Consider the following 17,434-nt stretch of genomic DNA (forward strand, 5'->3'; position numbering starts at 1 on the left):
AAACAAAGTCACTGTGTGCGTAGGTATAATAAATGGCTCAAAATTTATCTCTTGAAATATCGAGATGAAGATTAATGCAATGTGAGATTTTAGAAACTCTAGATGAAGTAAATACGAAATGAGAAATAATTAGAAATACGAAACCGCTTTGACCGTAGATGAAGTCGATGCCTCGAAATTTTCTTCTATCAAAATAGAGAAGAGCAATGGCGGCCGGAGTGGGAGGTAGAGGAGTGCAGTGACACATTTTCGCCATTTGCTCACCAGTGGAAGCACATACGAGGTTAAATGTGAGAGTGATAATTAACCCCAAGACACTCAGTTCGCAGGAGCAGAGGTGTGAATGTCGAGAGAGTAGCGAGTGAGATGTAAGCGAGTGCGGAGTGACGGGAGGAGAGAGGGACTGGTCTGGCCTTGACTGACACATGTCTAAATATCCTGATAAACCTTCTCTCTGACGTCCCTTAGTCGAGTCAGTGAACCAGGGACAAGGGAACGAAGCCCCTGACATGAACCAGTGCCAACAACCCCCGCTTTACCTGTGAAACGTGAAAAGTACATAGCCATTTAAATCTTTCAAGGCCAAGAAGTGACCTAATATTCACCTGCCACTCGTATTTTCACCTCCTCCTGACCTTAGAGCACCAGGTCAGGTCAGCAGGGGGTGGCAATGGGTCAGGTGAAGTCAGGGGGACAGGTGAGGGGAGAAGTGCATAACAGGTGCTCAGCCAAGGCCAAGAAATTAGGTCAAAGATGTGAAGTGGTGTTCAGGAAGTAGCATTTAAGTGGGTTAGTGTGCGTGGAAGTGGGATCAGTGGGTTGTGGGGTGGGAAAGGGATTATTAGATCTAGTTGTGGGATTAATGGGTTAAGATTGTGTGTGGGTTTAAAGGGATGGGTTCAATAGGTTTTAGGGGAATTCAGTGGGGTCTTGAGTGGGTTTGTGGTTGTAAATGCATTTGTAGGGTGGGAAACGGGATTAATGGGTCTTGTTGTGGGTTTAAAGGGATGGGTTCGATGTGTGTGTGTGTGTATATGTTTGTTTGTTTGCTTGCTTGTTTGTCAGTGAGTAATTAAGTACTTGATCTTTTTCTCCCTTTTATTCTCTCTCTCTCTCTCTCTCTTCTCTCTCATTCTTATTGTTTTCCTCTCGATCTCTGATCTTTTCTCTCACTTTCATTCTCTCTCTCTCTCTCTCTCTCTCTCTCATTTTTATTTTCTCATTCTTATTGTTTTCCTCTCGATCTCTGATCTTTTCTCTCACTTTCATTCTCTCTCTCTCTCTCTCTCTCTCTCTGATCTTTTGCTTACTTTTGTTCTCACTGGTTTCTCTCTCTCTCTCTCTCTCTCTCTCTCTCTCTCTCTCTCTCTCTCTCTCTCTCTCTCTCTCTTTCTCATTTTTATTTTCTCATTCTTATTGTTTTCCTCTCGATCTCTGATCTTTTCTCTCACTTTCATTCTCTCTTTCTTCTTCAGTCTCCAGTACTTTCATTATTCTTTACTCAATAATTCTTCATTCATTGACTCTTATTTTGATTATGATTCAGTTGATTAATGATTTTTATAACAATAGATGTGTGAAGTTTTTCTATTTTGTGATCTATTGACTGACTTCACAAAACTCTTTCATATAATGACTGGCATTTTTATTCAATTTATATATTTTTTTCCATGCATTGTGTGTATTTTTATCTCTATAATGTTTAGGTTCTTTCATAAATACAAAGAACAGATATTATTTATTTTTTTATTTGTGTACATATTTAGTCTTTTTATATTAGATAGGAAAACTGGCCAAGGGCAACAAAATATATCCCTTTCTTTTGGCTAGCTCTTAGACCTGTGAAGGGACTAGCAACTAAGTGGGCCTCTTTTTATTCCTTTCTTTTCCCTTAGCCAACTTTCCCCTCTTACATAAAAGAAAAAAATCTTAAACCAAAAGGTCCACTTGGGTGTCAGTCCCTGAACTTGAAACATTGTATAGATTGAACAATTATGATTTGGTTTTGTCTTTGTTTGGGTCTGGCAACTTAGTGGGCCTTATCTTATTGCAATATTTGTTGCCCTTGCTGATGCTGTTACTACATAAAAAAATCTAGGAACATTTGTGGACAATATAGATCAATTTATAAATCTTTACAGGTGTGGCAATCCTTTTATTTCCATTGTCACTGCAAGTCTTCCAGTAATTTTTTACTATCTTTGTAGTATACTTTTAGTTGCCCTCGCTGGTACCCTTACTACATAAAAAAGAACATTTGTGGACAGAATATAGATCAGTTATAAATCTTTAGAAGTGTGGTAGCCTTTTTATGTAGGAGGGGAAATCTGGCCAAGGGCAATGAAGAAGGCTAAATGAAAAGGCACACTTAGATGCCCGTTCCCGAGCAGGTCCAAGAGAGTTGGCTAAAAGAATGGGATCCTTTGCTATCATGTGTGTAGTAGTGGTGCATGATGGAGGGTAGGATTAACTTACCACCACAAACAGTGACACTAAATTCTTTACAGACGTGGCAGCTTTTGTAGTCAATAGGGAACTGGCACCTTTTTTTTTTTTTTTCCCAATTACAGTTTTTGTTGCCCTTGATTAGTTTAGTTAGATTGTTAGGTTAGGTTATGTGAGGTTTGTGGCTCCAATAATGTTAGGTTAGGTTAGAGACTGGAATATTCTGTGAGACGAGGTTACTTTACGTTAGGTTAGTGACTGAAATATGTACTGCTATGTGAAGCAAGTTGGGTTAGGTTAGTGAGTGCAGTAGAGTCATGTGAGGTGAGGGTGTCAATAAATCATGGGTGTCATTACAGGCTGAGGCGTCACAGTGCACAACACCATGAGTGAGCCATGCGGCGGCGGTGGTGGTGGGGTCAGAACGCGGACCTATCCCTCCGTCAATAGCATGGAGAGAGGCGGCGGTGGCGGCAGTGTGGTGGGTGGCGGCGGTGGTTCCTCGTCCTCCACATCAGGGTTTCCAAGGATGTCGCTCCGCTCGCTGATATTCAACAGTCCATTTTCTATTCGAACGAGGCCCAAAAGAGTCCGCACACCACCGTCCTCATGTGAGTGTGGTGGTGGTGTAGTGTGTTGGGGTGGTGTGGTGGTGTGGTGGTAGTGTGTTGGTATGTTAGAGTGAGTGGTTTGTTGGTGTGCTGGTGGTGGTGGTGTGTGTTGGTGTGATACTAGTATGTTGGTTAGTTAGAGTGATGAGGTGTGGTGTAGTGTGGTTGTTTGGTGGGGTTTGGTGGTGTGTTACTGATGTGATGTGGTGTGTGGTGGTGTGGTGTAATGTTTGTTGTGTAATGGTGGTGTGGTAGTAGTGTGTTGGTGTGTTGGAGTGATGTGGTGTGGTGGTAGTGTATTGGTATGCTAGAATGATGTGGTGTGGTGGTGGTGTGGTGTTCTAATGTGTGTTGTGTTGTGGTGTGGTGTATGTGTTACTTTGTTTGTTTGCTCTTACTATTATTTTATTTATTTCTTTTAGTTTTCTTTATTATTGCTATTGCTCTTGTTTTTATTATCTTCTTCTGTTACTGCTAATATTTTTTGTTACCATGACTTGCTTTTTATATTTTTCTTCTTCATGTATCTTCTTTTTTATCCCAAATTTCATGTATTTTTATTTGTTTAATGATTTGTTACACTATTGCTTTCAGGAATTTTTTTTTTTATTCTATTTTTATTTATTTATTTATTTATTCTTTTTATCAGGAGAACTTTATATATAGGCATGTTTACTTTCACCTGCTTACACATGTACCTTTTATATGACATTTTGTTTGTATTTGATTTAGTACTATATTATTGCTTTCATGTTTCCAGCTTTCCATAGAGGTCATATTTAGTGAAAGTTTTCCTTGTACATATACTTTCACCTTCTCTCTCTGGTCCCTGTCTCAAATATTTCCTTCACTGGAGATGCACAGACAATTCCTGACCTACTGGGTGTTGATATTGTGCCAGGGTGAAGGTTAATGGTTGATAATATTCATCACTTGAGCGTTGAGTCACTTGTTTTTGTATTCCTGTCTCATCCCCTTTGTGTGTTGAGAAAGCTAAGACATGAGTGAGCCAGCACCAACACTGTTGCTCATGTTGTGTTGTTTGGCTTGCTGTGTTGTGTTGGGAAGGGTGGTGCTTTCTTTGTGTTTGTTAGGGACAGCAACTCCTCAGGGTCAGTAATCAGGGCAGGACAAGAAATAATGAGTTCAAAGCTTGATAAAGGTTGAGTAAGGAAAGAGATATGAAGGAATAAGTTTTCTAATATTAATTGATAGGATAGACTCTTTGATTAGGTTATTAGTGCAGAGTCATGGGGAAAGATTAAAAAAATTTATGAATGATAGATGTGTTTAGTATAGAGACTGCCACATGAGAGCCTAATGGTGATGTTTCTAAATTCTGTATTATGTTCAGATCTCCCTATAGATATTCAGATCCTGGGAATTTTAAAGATTAAACATATTTATGAATGATGATTGAAAAATGTGAGTTTGGTATAGAGACTGCAACATGAAGGCCTAATGGTTCCTTGTAGCTCTCCTTATTTTATGCAAAGTTGGTTTTATTTCAATGATTCTAGATATGCTCAGATATTAGGAACTATATAAATCAGACAAATGCATGAATGATTGGTAGAAATAAGTGTGTTGTAGAGACTCGTGTGCAGGCCTGATGGTTTCGTGTAATCTTCCTTATGTTATCTTCAATTTTATTCCAATAATTCTAGATATGTTCAGATACCCCCTATAGATAATTGGGGCGTAGGAAAAAAAAGTATTTCTGAACTATAATAAATATAAAAGACTCTATGATTTGAAGTGAAGTCATAGGCAGCTTTTAAAAAGTAGGCAAGTTTATGAATGATAGGTGAAAATATATGTTTGTGAATAGAGACTACCACATGAAGGCCTTGTAGCATTCCTTATTAAAAAAAAAGAATTTTGTAAGGTTAATCCTATTTCAATGGTTCTAGATATATTCAGATACCCAGTCAATCCTGTTTCAATGGTTCTAGATATAATCAGATCCCCAGTTATTCTTATTTCAGTGATTTTATATATATTCAAATACCCAGTTATCCTATTTCAATGAATCTAGATATATTCAAATCCCCAGTTAATCCCATTTCAATGAATCTATATAAAATCACATACTCCTAAAAATATCAAAATCCTATGAAACTCAAAAAACACATGGGCAGAATATTCCAGAAGCCTAAAGTCCGATACAGCCTGACAGCCTTCCCTCCATGATTCATAGTTATAAAGATTTGTAAACTGGAGATAAGAGTGATAGCTATCTGGGAAAACAACAAGCCGTGATGACAGGCACTACTTATCAGATAGAGAGATAACCATTTGTTAGTCTGGGGTGAGAAATGTTGCTGGAGCTGCTGAAGTGTTTCCCCACCCTGATAATTCTCCTCTAAAGGTGTTAATGGCGGGAATATTGATGACGGGAATGTTGATCGGTTCAGGAATAGGTTTTAATGAGTACTGGTTTAATGGGAATTTTTTAGGAATATATGTTTTTATTTATTTATTTATTTATTTTTGTCTATTTATTTTTTGGGTTTAGTTGCTTTTTATGTTGATTTATTTTCTTGTGGTTTCTGTTTGTTATTCTTATGGTTTATCTAGTACTCTCTCTCTCTCTCTCTCTCTCTCTCTCTCTCTCTCTCTCTCTCTCTCTCTCTCTCTCTCTCTCTCTCTCTCTCTCATATCAAATTAAGTGTTTTGTACTAATTTTCACTTTTGACTAATGTATTATGGTCTTTCTCTTACACCTATGCTTTCTTTATTTCTTTTGTGTCATTTTAGTCTCTATGTTTATTATTTCATTGGTTATTTCAGTGGTTATTTGGTCTATAGATATTGCTTTGTTTATTTATGTCATTTGCATTGATAAGATTTGATGCAATAGTCAGTGAGGAATGTTTACTGCAAAGAGGAGGAGGAATGGCAATACTGTAATGAGAGAATCTTGATAATGAATGATCTTCTTATCTCTGACTCTCTCTTATCTTTATGGAATAATTGTTGACCTTTTTTTTCTGAAGCTGTTTACATTCTGTGGCGAGGATGATGATAGGGATGACACAGATTACGGAGATGACGGCACTGGCACGGCACTGGCACGGAATGTTCAGTTGTTCATCTCTCGCTAAAACTTACAAGCAACATGCATAGCTGAGGTGTTGCTTGCTGTACTTAGTGTTGATGTTTTAGTCTTTCTTTTGCTGCTCAGTCATTGAATTGATGATAAGTTGGTAATGATAATGATGGGGAGGGTAGTGGTATCAGTTGCAATGATAGTATGATAGTTATTGGTGTTACTAAGAGTTCTAGGTCACTTGTTGTTCTCTTTATATCTTTTTTTTTCTTTTTTTTAACCCCTTCTTTGGTAAACTTTCATGCTGGTCTCAGATATTTCTGAAGTGTAGAAAGGCAAAATTGATCTTCATTTTCCTTCTTTTCTGTCCTGTATCTCCATGCAAACCATCTATACAGTCTTAGGAAGGTTAGTGAAAGACAGCCACTAAAAGATCCTTATATTAATTTTTTTTTCCCACACAGGGCTTGATTATTAAAAAAGCATAGTAATTGAATACTCAGAGCACATTTCTACCTTTTTGATCCACAGACAAATTAACGATAGAGTCTGAAGGGGTCAGTGGCGGCGGTGCTGGTAGTGGTGGTGAGTCGTTTGGTGGCGGAGCGAGTGATGGGAGTGTGCCAGGTGACCCTCCCAGCTGGAGCTCCATCCGGCGCCATCATGCAGGGGGAAGGAGTCTGGTGGGGAGCAGGCGGGGGTCTGTGGGATCCCGGGCCGCTGTGAGGGGGGAATCCTGCTCCTCAGAAAGGGTGAGTGTGTGTGTGTGTATTTACCTAGTTGTAGTTTTACAGGGCCTGGGCTTTATGCTCGTGTGGCTCCGTCTCCATATCTACACTTATCCAATTTCTCTTTAAAACTATGCACACTCATTGCTGACACCACTTCCTCACTCAAACTGTTCCAAGTGTGTGTGTGTGTATATGTGTGTGTGTGTGTGTGTGTATGTAATGTAATGTAATGTAATGTGTCCTTTACTATATGACACAGGGAATCATAATGTAACATTAACCAGAACAAGATAATAATTTGTTAACATATGGTGTGTCTCAGGGTGCGTGTGGTGGTGCGACACTGGGCAGTGGTGAGGCTGTGGCAACCCCTGCAGCGGCAAGCGGTGGTGGCCCACACGTCACAGATCCCCCCACTGGTGCGACAACAGCGACAGGAGGGGGAGAGGCAGGCCGGAGGGAGTGCCCGCTGTGCCTGCAAGAGGTGCCTGGGGATGCCTTCCCCACGCTGCTGTCGTGCCCACATTCGGCCTGCCTGGCCTGCCTGCGTCAGTACCTGCGGGTGGAGATCACAGAATCCAGAGTGAACATCAGCTGTCCACAGTGCAGCGAACTCATGCATCCGTCAGACATCCACGACATCGTCGACAATGCACTTCTCTCCTTCAAGTTTGAGGACTTCATGCTGCGCCGTGTCCTCTCCACAGACCCTGACACACGTTGGTGTCCCGCCCCGGACTGCGGGTACGCAGTGGTGGCCTCTGGGTGTGCCGGGTGCCCCAAGCTGAAGTGTGAGCGGCCGGGTTGTGGCAGCTATTTCTGCTATCACTGCAAGGCGGAGTGGCATCCCAACCAGACCTGCGACATGGCCCGGGCACAGCGGTCACCCAACATGCTGCTCTCCTCATTCAGCTACCTGCACGACATCCAGACCAGTGAGTGTGAGGCAGTGGCACCCGGCAGTCTTGTCATTGTCACTCTGTCATGCTGTACTGGCACACTTATTGATAGCTGCAGGAGAGGGAAGCAAGCTCTCTGGACATGTGTATTTTACCTAGTTGTTTACTTAGTTGTGGTTTATGGGACAGGAGCAATCTCATTTTATCCCGTCTCTGTGTCCATTATCCAGTTTTTTCTTAACAGTATGAACAGTTTTTGCATTCACAATTTCCTCACTGAGCTCATTCCATTTGTTTACAATTCTATGAGGAAAACTGTACTTTGTAATGTCTCTTCTACACTTTTCTTTTTCTTTTTGTGTGTGTGTGGCTGTCATCTCTCATCTCTCTTTTTTTCATCTACTTTCTTTTTTATTCTAGGTCTGTAGCATCAAATTGAATACATGCCCAATCCTTAACTACCTCAACACACAACACCTAACTATCCTCCAACCACACACTCCATGACTCGCTCACTCATCTACACAAAGCCAATCCCTATCCACCTTTACCCAATCATAATTCCTCACCCCGTCAATACCTGCCTCTCTAGGTGATGACGTGAAGGCGTGTCCCCGTTGCCAAGTATTGATAGTGAAGATGGATGACGGCTCGTGCAACCACATGACCTGCAGTGTGTGTGGTGCGGAGTTCTGCTGGCTGTGCATGAAGGAAATTTCAGACCTTCACTATCTCAGGCAAGTTGTGGAAAGGTTGTAGTTTGGTTGTGTAATTAACCTCGGTCATCTGCTTGTCACTCAGCCAGTCTTCCCCATTATGGAGTGAGCTTAGAGCTCATAGACCGATCTTCGGGTAGGACTGAGACCACAACACACTCCACACACTGGGAAAGCGAGGCCACAACCCCTCGAGTTACATCCCTTATCTATTTACTGCTAGGTGAACAGGGGCCACACATTAAGAGGCTTGCCCATTTGCCTCGCTACTTACCGGGACTCGAACCCAGGCCTCTTGATTGTGAGTCAAGCATGCTAACCACTACACTATGTGGTGTAGTATGTGTGTGTAGATTGTTGGGGAGAGGGTGTAGAGGTGTGTGTGTGCAGGTTGTAGGTTGTTTTTGTAAGGTGTAGGTAGACTAGCAGTGTGTAGTGTGGTGTATGTGCAGGATGTTGTGGAGAGGTTGTAGGTAGGCTAGGTGTGGGCATAGGTGTATATGCAGGTTGTAGGTTGTGTTTGTAAGATGTAGGCAGGCTAGGTGTGTGTAGAGGGGTGTGTGTATGCAGGTTGTAGTGGAATGGTTGTAGGTAGACTGGGTGTGTGTAGAGTGTGTGTGTGTGTGTGTGTGTGTGTGCAAGTTTTTGTAAGGTGTAGGTAGGCTTGGTGTGTTTGCAGGTCTGAGTGTGGCTGTGGTAAATGAATGCAAATGGGTGGTGTTACTTTTGAGTTTGTTGTTTGTATAGTGACATTGGAAGAGGTGCAATGTTGGGAAGGGAAAGAGGTTTGTGTTATTTGATGTATGTGTGAAACAATGTGTCTTCTCTTATAGTACTAATTCATGGAGCTTGGTTGAATTTTCAGGATTATTATTTTTTTTTTCTATTTATTTATTATTTTTTTTCAATGCTTGAATGTATAATCATGTGTAGCTTTGTGGTGTTTGGTGTTATGGTGGGTTTCTGGATCTTTTGTCAGTGTTAGTGTCTTTTTTTCCTCCCCTTCTTTTGTGGTGGGAGAAAGAAGCAATATGTGTGAAGTGTCTCTGCTTGTGTATGTCTGTACCACATAGCAACTATATCATACTGAGGTTTGATTATTGTCTTTGTATTTTTACTGTGCTTTGAAGTGCTGTTGCTGATGCCACTCTGCATCTAGGAAAAATCATGTTTTAAAGAGCTTTATAGGTTGTACACTGTATTCATGTCTGTGCCACATTGCAACTATATCATGCTGATGAATTATTGTCGTTATATTTTTACTGTGTTTTGAAGTGCTCTTCCTGATGCCACTCTGCATTCAGGAAAAACCACCTTGTTTTAGAAAGATATGTATATGTTGTTCACTGTCTATTTATCTTTCCCTTATCATCAGTGGTCTTTCCTTGATGCTACGTTGCTGAGGGGAAGCCCAGACAAGGGAAATAATGCTTAACCCCTTCAGTAGCATGACCTGTTTTCATATTCATTCTGCTTATTATTTGGCAATTTTACACAGCTTCAAAAGGACATCTTGGGATTATATTAGTAAAGACTCTGGCCACTATTCCTTTGACCTCCACAATTGCTTCTTATTGCAAATAGAATAGTCTAATCTTACCCAAAAATCAAGGTAAAAATTCATCTCAGTATTGAAGGGTTTAAATTATGTTACCTCATCACTATCACGTGAGTCTTGACTTTTTCCTTCACCGGCAGTCCGTCTGGGTGCACCTTCTGGGGCAAGAAGCCATGGTCCAGGAAGAAGAAGATCCTGTGGCAGCTGGGCACCCTGGTGGGAGCTCCCCTGGGCATTGGCCTAGTGGCGGGCCTTGCTGTGCCAGCCATGATCATAGGTAAGCCACCCAACCACCACTAACACACTAATACCTACTACTTCTTACTACTTATCCTGCTGCTGGTGATGATGATGATGATGATACTGGTGGTGGTGGTGGTGGTGGTGCTAGTGCTGCTGCTGCTGCTGCTGCTGCTGCTGCTGCTACTGCTACTGCTACTATAAATGTTAATGGTGTTCTGTGAAGGAAAAATAGTACCAATATAACCTAAGTGAAATGTATAGTCATGATGTCTTCTCCTCCAACTCCTCCTCCTCCTCCTTTTGCTTTTCCTTCTTTTCCTCCTCCTCCTCCTTGTAATTCTATTTAGCATGTATTTTCATTTATATTCATATTCCTCCATGTCCTCTTTCTCCTTTGTGTAATTCTATCAAGTACATATTGATACCTCCTTTCTCCCTCCTTGTAACTCTTGAAGGTGTATGTTCACCCACAAATCAAATATGGAAGAAAAAAAAAAAAATTAAAGTGGTCAGGTGATGAAATCATTAGATTTCTTGATATTTATAAAAATTATGAAAGTTTGTGGGACACAAATAATATAAACTATATGAAGAAAAATGTAAGGGAGCACAGTTTTAAATGTTGGATTAATGAACTGATTAAAGGCTGGTTTTGAGATACATAGTGAAGAGAATTTGAAAAAGAAAATAAAGAACTTAAGGATGCATACAGAAATTAAATTAATAGTAGTAGTGGCGAGTGAAATCGTCTCGTGTGACCAGCTCAGTCGCAGCGACTGTCATCTGGCGGGTACTTGCTGCTACAAGTAGCGGCGAACGAAGTCGCGTCGTGTGACTGAGGCTTTACACTCCTGTCACCCTACATGATCCTCACCATTGACCCTTTCTTTTCTCTCGTCCACAGGCATTCCCATCTGGGTGGGAAGGAAACTCCACGCACGGTACTCCATGAGCAATCCACATCGACGTAACCTAGCTGTGGTGGGCGGAGTGACAGCCTCGGTTAGTGATGGTGGTGGTGGTGATGTGACAGTTTCTTTAGTGGTGGTGGTGGTGGTGATGTGAGTTTCTAGTTTCTTTAGTGGTGGTGGTGATGTGTGTTTCTAGTTTCTTTAGTTGTGGTGGTTGTGGTGATGTGAGTTTCTAGTTTCTTTAGTGGTGGTGGTGATGGTGATGTGACAGTTTTTAGTTTCTTTAGTTGTGGTGGTTGTGGTGATGTGAGTTTCTAGTTTCTTTAGTGGTGGTGGTGGTGGTGATGTGAGTTTCTAGTTTCTTTAGTTGTGGTGGTTGTGGTGGTGTGACAGTTTCTTTAGATGCTGTGATGGTGACAAGTTTGAGTGGTGGTAGGGGTGATGTGACAGTTTCTTTAGTTGTGGTGATGGTGTGTGTTGTGGTGGTGGTGGTGTGTGTTGTTGGTGTGTGTTGTATTGGTAAATGTTACAAGTTTGAGTGTTGGGTGATGGTGATGTGACAGTTTCTAGTTTCTTTAGTTATGGTGATGTTGTGTTTTTATCTTTGTGTGTGTTTGAGAGGCTTCAGGGTTACTGGTTCACAAATGTCAAAATCCTATTCTTTGATGAACATTTGATATAGTCAGTTAATGTATTCATCTTCTAAATATACTTAATTTTTGGTTTGGATCCTCATAGATGCTCATTTTGCTTGATTAACTCTTAAAACACCATTAACAAAACCATTCCCCTTTACTCCTTACTATGATTAACAATTTTAACACTGTAATTCATCAAACCTACAATAAGAGGATGCAGTAAATAGAAACAGATAGAAGTTAACTTGAGTGGCTGATCCTAATACACAGTGGGAATAAATTTGTAAGTTTGTATGAAGAATTTAACAAGCTTTTTTTTTTTTTTTATGGAATAGGGAAAACTGGCTAAGGGCAACAAAAAATAAAAAGAAAAGGCCCACTTGATTGCCAGTTCCCTGAAAGATTAAGAGAGTTAGCCAAAAAGTCTGGGACAAATGTCTTGAAACCTCCCTCTTAAAAGAAGTCAAGTCCCCATTTCCTTCACAAACCCACATACACCTCACAGCATCCATGTCTCCCTGCAGGCTGTCATCTCCCCTGTGCTGGCGGGACTGGCGGTGAGCATAGGGGTGCCCATCCTGCTGGCCTACGTGTATGGTGTGGTGCCCGTGTCTCTGTGTCGCTCAGGGGGCTGCGGTGTCACCACGTCCGCCTCGGGGGTGAGGATAGCCTTCGACGACGAGAACGGGATGGTCTTTGGCCTTCCCGGGAGACAGTCAGGTAAACGGATGACAGACGGAGTGATGCAGATAACTGTCCATTAACAAGTCACACGGAAAACATGCATTGATGTTGAGAAAAAGACAGACATGTACTCAAGAATAGATCATGGACAGGAAACAGAACAATACTAAAAAAAAAGGACAGACAGACATGTACTTAAAAAAAGAAATAGATCATTATGTAAGAAACATTTAAAGATGGTAGACAAATTAATATCTAAAGGAAGACAGGTAGACATGTACTAAAAATAGATCATGAACAGGAAAAGCTTGTAAATAAACTAAACAGTATGTAGAAAAGAGTTTGATAAACAGGTGACAGACTGAATAAATGAGAAAGCAGACTAAGCAATGAGGACTAAAGTGGACTGAGAGAGAGAGAGAGAGAGAGAGAGAGAGAGAGAGAGAGAGAGAGAGAGAGAGAGAGAGAGAGAAGGAAGAGAGAGAGAGATGGAAGAGTACATATGAAAGTGATTGTACCTACTTTCCTCACAGGTAAAAAAATGTAATCTGATATAATAATCAAACTTGTATAAACAGTAAGAGATAACAATACTGGCAGGAGAGGTGGAGTGGCCAGGAAGATAACTGAAGTCATTAACAAATAATGACCCATGAATCCATCTACACGACCTTCCCATTATCACTCCTTATCCATTATTCATTCACATAATTCACTCATTTCTTGTCATTAGCCTAAAAAGTGATCTATGTATTAGCCAATGGTCTTTTTTCCTATCACCTTTCACTCATTTGGCTTTGTTATTGTCTCTCAAATCACCAAATATATTCTCAGTTATGTGTGGTTGTGTATTTGATGTTTTGTCTCTGCCACCCCATATAGAATTGCTTGACAGGTATATAGACAAATCTTCTTATTCCTTTACATTACTTCCTTAGCATTATTCATTCACACTCAGTGTATTCATTAGCCATTCTTGTTTGTTGTCACTTGTCAAGATAATTGATGTGATAGTGCAGATCTTTCCCTTCTCTCCTGACCACCCTTCAGTCTTCAAGATGTGCCTTCTGAATCTGATAGTTTCATATTGACCATATTATTTCCTTTCCTCTATGTCCTTGCCTCCTCCATCTCCTTTGAACACGCTTGGTCATTCAAATGTCACACACGCTGTTTCTTTGCCTTTCTCTCTCTCTCTCTCTTACCTTCATCTTGGTCTGTCAGCTTTTTTTTCACATAATAGGAAATAATATACAAGTGCAAAGCAAAAATAGAATTGTAAACAAAACACTAAATGTAGGTGATGAAGAAAAGAAGTATATATACATAAACATATTAATTTCATATTCCATTCTGTGTAATCAAGCCTCATTCTGCATGATACATTTAAGATAGTGTACAATTGAATTATAATGTTAGATATAAAACACTGGGAAGGAAAATAACAGTAAGAATCTGTCCATCTATCTGTATACCAAACCAGCATTACCTTATGAGTTGGGCCAGGCAAGGCACCACACACTGACACACACAGCATACACACTCGTAGCCCTGTCAGACACTGGTGGAAAGGGACAGTCTTGTGGACCACTCTACTACACTCCAGGAGAAAGTGACTTGATATCCCCAGCATAACAAAAATCAAGCCTCACTTCTCACTCCTCACTGTTCTTTGCTAGTCTGTTCAGTAACCAAGCCTCACTCCAATCTGTTTTCTGCTCCCCTTCAGAGTCAAGTCATGTAGGAGGAGGAACAGCCAGCATCGGGGAGGTGTCGTGTGGAGCGTCCCTCTCGGCTGACTCGGCTGCCCATGCCCTGGCAGAGAGTGATAGAGAGAGTGCCAGTAATACAGCCATTGCCCCTGCTTCCCTGACAGGCTCCATTGCCTCTTCCTGCATTTCTCGAACGAATAGGTAAGTCTCCCTTGTTAATGTGTTGTTTTCTTTGGTGTCTGTTCCTCTCTGATGCTTGGATTGCTTCTTGTGTTTATCAGAGTTTATTGAAGGGATTTTCTTCATTCTGTTTAATAATTTGTTTCAAAGCTCTTTTTGCAGTCTATGGTTTACAGTGCTGTCAGTTTCATTTTACTCTGTTTGTGGCTTGAAACTTGACATGAATTCTTTCTTAGTTAGCCATTGTATTTCCTCACCAGTAACTCAGGATATTTCTCCTGTTATAATGTAGTTCCTCCCTTTTATGTCATCACTTACTAGTAGTCACTGTTTTTCTTACTATGATTTATTTCCTCTCTCATCCATGTTTCCACTTATTAGTATGCTCATAATTTTTCTCTTACTATAATTTACTTCCTGTTCCTCCTTATCCCCACTCACCACCACATGCACTCCTCTCTCCCCATGCCAGGCTGGAGGTTCATGTAGACATAGCACAAGGGACTCGGTCAACAGCCAGTGGAGAGACGGCCTCGCTGGCCATCTCAGAGCGGTCCACTCACACCCTGGACACTGAGAACGCCTCACTGCGTGGCCTGGCTGGGTCACTCCTGCAGTATAAGGTGGGTGGTGGTGCCTCCCCTATCCTGCCAGAGGGTTGGCATCATGGCAGTGTGTGGGCTTTGTTTAGTGTGTGTGTTAGTGTTGTGGATGTTTGTTTGACTTACCTTGTGCAGCGCAACAATGTTTGTGTTGCAGGTGTGTGAGAGTGAGGCAGAGGGAGACCTTGGTGGTGCAGCAGACAGTGCCAGCGGTGTGTTGGAGGGCCTGGGTCCCCACCCTGCCGGCCTGGGTCTGCACTCCTCACTGCCGCCGGCCAGTGACTCTGGCTCGGCTGATCTGCGGCTGGACAGCGTGAGTGCCATCATCACAGCGCGGCAGTTCTCGCGCCGGCACAGTGCCTCCGGCGGCCGGGGTGTCACATTCCAGGGAGACGGGCCAGAGGCGGTGGACCACGTGGCCCTCACCCTGGATGATGACGGGGAGGAAGCCGAGGCACCAGACAGCCCCTTCAGCTTTGAGGAGGGCCAGGCAGCTCCCTCTGCTGGCCCCGCTTCCCTGAGCAGCCAGCCTGAGGTGGAGAGCCAGTCCCCAGCGGCGGCTGCAACGCCACAGAGTGGCTCTCCAGTGTTGGCGGCTGTCCACCACCCCCATGGCCCAAGCGCCCCACACCCGCACCGCCGGGGGCGGCGGCGGCGGGCCTCCAGTGCAGAGGGGAAGTCCAGCCGGAGCTTTGAGCGGCCGGCCCGGTGCGAGTCCTTCCCTAAGGTGGATACGTAGTTCATCTGTGATAACTGTTTCTTCCCTCTTTTGTACACCTCAGCCGGACGGTGAGATGTGGTGCCCTGCCATGCAATGCTCCACATACGGTCTTGCTGGCTCAGGGGCAGGGGGAGGCAGCCGGGGCAGGGCAAATATTGGGGGGAGGCTCTGGGAAGCTTGGGGTGGGGCCCTTTGGGGGGTGGCAGTGACCTGGGACACGACCCTCTGTGGCAGTGTATGGGGGCAGGAGGGAGGGAGTAAGGGGGTGAACACAGCCACACATGGTGCCTGCCCCGCCCTGCCCCGCCGTGGCCTGGTGGGAAGGGCTGCTACTCACCGCACTGGGACACAATTAGTTACCTATTTGACAAGTGAGCCATTGCTTCCACTTTCTGTCCTGATTCTGCTCAGATCAGCAAACCCTTACTGGCTCGGTCAGTATGTTTGCATCTATTCCACACTTTTCTTTTAGTTCTTTATTCACAAAAGATGGTTTTATTTCAAATTAATCTCTTAGGATCTCCAGTGTTCCTATAAAGTTGTTGTTTTTAGTATTGGTATTAATGAGGTTTTATGTCCTGTGATGCTTCAAAGAATCGTCTCTTACAAGAAATATTGATTCCTCAACTTGTGTTGAATTTTCAGATTTTTTATTTTTATTTCATTGTATTTTTTGCTGGTCTGATGGGAACATACAGAAATATTGAATGGGTGGTCTTTCCACCCTCTCAAATATCACATTTTAAAACATCCTGTAGGCTATGGCTTATTTCTCATGCAAGAGGAGTGGCTGAGGGCCAATAAAAAGATAAATGATAATAATAATAATAAAAAGGCCCACTGATAATGCCATTCCCAATTAGTAACCAATTAATAACACTTAGCTCAAAATTCCTTCTTTAAACAACCCAGTGTGTTTGTGTGTGCATGTGTGTGTCCCTCCTTCCCTCCCTCCCCCTGTCCCTTCCATGCCACAACAAAACATTCCAGCCCTGACACAGGGACACCAGGGGCATGACAGACCACTGGGGAAGCAAAGTGATAAAGAAAATAAGTGTGGAGTCTAAGAGAAATTATGGTGCATATTATGATAGTGCCTCCTCCTTCTCTTCCTCCTCCTCCTCCTCCTCCTCCTCCTCCTCCTCCTCCTCCTCCTCCTCTTCCTCTTCCTCTTCCTTTTCCTCCTCCTCCTCCTCCTCCTCCTCCTCCTCCTCCTCCTCCTCCTCCTCCTCCTCCTCCTCCTCTTCCTCCTCCTCCTCCTCCTCCTCCTCCTCCTCCTCCTCCTCCTCCTCCTCCTCCTCCTCCTCCTCCTCCTCCTCCTCCTCCTCCTCCTCCTCCTCCTCCTCCTCCTGCCTCCCCGTGCTGCCTGCTTTGTCCAAGTGTCATGTCTTGTCATCTCAACGATTGCTCACCTCTTCACTTGGCACAAAGAAATGAACTGCCCCAGAATGCACACTCCTGCCCCAACCAATACACCAATACTTAATACCCAATACATCCACATACTCCAATACACACACCTACCCCACCCACCCACCCTCCACTACCCATAAACCTACAATACTCACACTTGTAATACCCACACTTCCTTAAATATGTACCCGAATACCCACACACTATTTATTCACCTTCCTCTTCTTCTGTCCTCCCCTCAAGGCCACATCTCCACAAATACCACCATTACCAACACATACCCTCAATATCCACGCACATATACCTCAATTAATACCA

The 17,434-nt window shown here is 42.7% G+C and overlaps 1 protein-coding gene across 3 annotated transcripts; it reads left to right on the plus strand.

The window, feature by feature from the left end:
- Positions 1-172: 172 nt before the first annotated feature.
- LOC123511802 (E3 ubiquitin-protein ligase RNF19B-like) lies at positions 173-16,905 on the plus strand. Of its 3 annotated transcripts, none has more exons than XM_045267826.1 (11): positions 173-290; positions 2,805-3,056; positions 6,640-6,860; positions 7,162-7,774; positions 8,331-8,475; positions 10,153-10,289; positions 11,160-11,257; positions 12,329-12,524; positions 14,218-14,401; positions 14,853-15,003; positions 15,140-16,905. In XM_045267826.1, exons 2-11 carry the CDS (start codon positions 2,831-2,833, stop codon positions 15,719-15,721), a joined length of 2,553 nt encoding a protein of 850 aa, XP_045123761.1. In that variant the 5' UTR covers positions 173-290; positions 2,805-2,830; the 3' UTR covers positions 15,722-16,905. The 3 variants fall into 3 exon arrangements, with proteins under 3 accessions (XP_045123761.1, XP_045123762.1, XP_045123763.1); XM_045267827.1 differs by having other exon boundaries at positions 182-283; XM_045267828.1 differs by having other exon boundaries at positions 217-337.
- Positions 16,906-17,434: the final 529 nt, after the last annotated feature.

This window comes from Portunus trituberculatus, chromosome 32 (assembly GCF_017591435.1).
Source record: "Portunus trituberculatus isolate SZX2019 chromosome 32, ASM1759143v1, whole genome shotgun sequence".
In the NCBI taxonomy this organism is placed as follows: Eukaryota; Metazoa; Arthropoda; class Malacostraca; order Decapoda; family Portunidae; genus Portunus; species Portunus trituberculatus.

Bases quoted from the DNA above. Each gene is read 5' to 3' on its own strand.
- LOC123511802 (XM_045267826.1), top strand. From the start codon at position 2,831: ATGAGTGAGCCATGCGGCGGCGGTGGTGGTGGGGTCAGAACGCGGACC. The intron at 6,861-7,161 runs GTGAGTGTGTGT...GGTGTGTCTCAG, and splicing joins AATCCTGCTCCTCAGAAAGG to GGTGCGTGTGGTGGTGCGAC. The intron at 11,258-12,328 runs GTTAGTGATGGT...GTCTCCCTGCAG, and splicing joins TGGGCGGAGTGACAGCCTCG to GCTGTCATCTCCCCTGTGCT.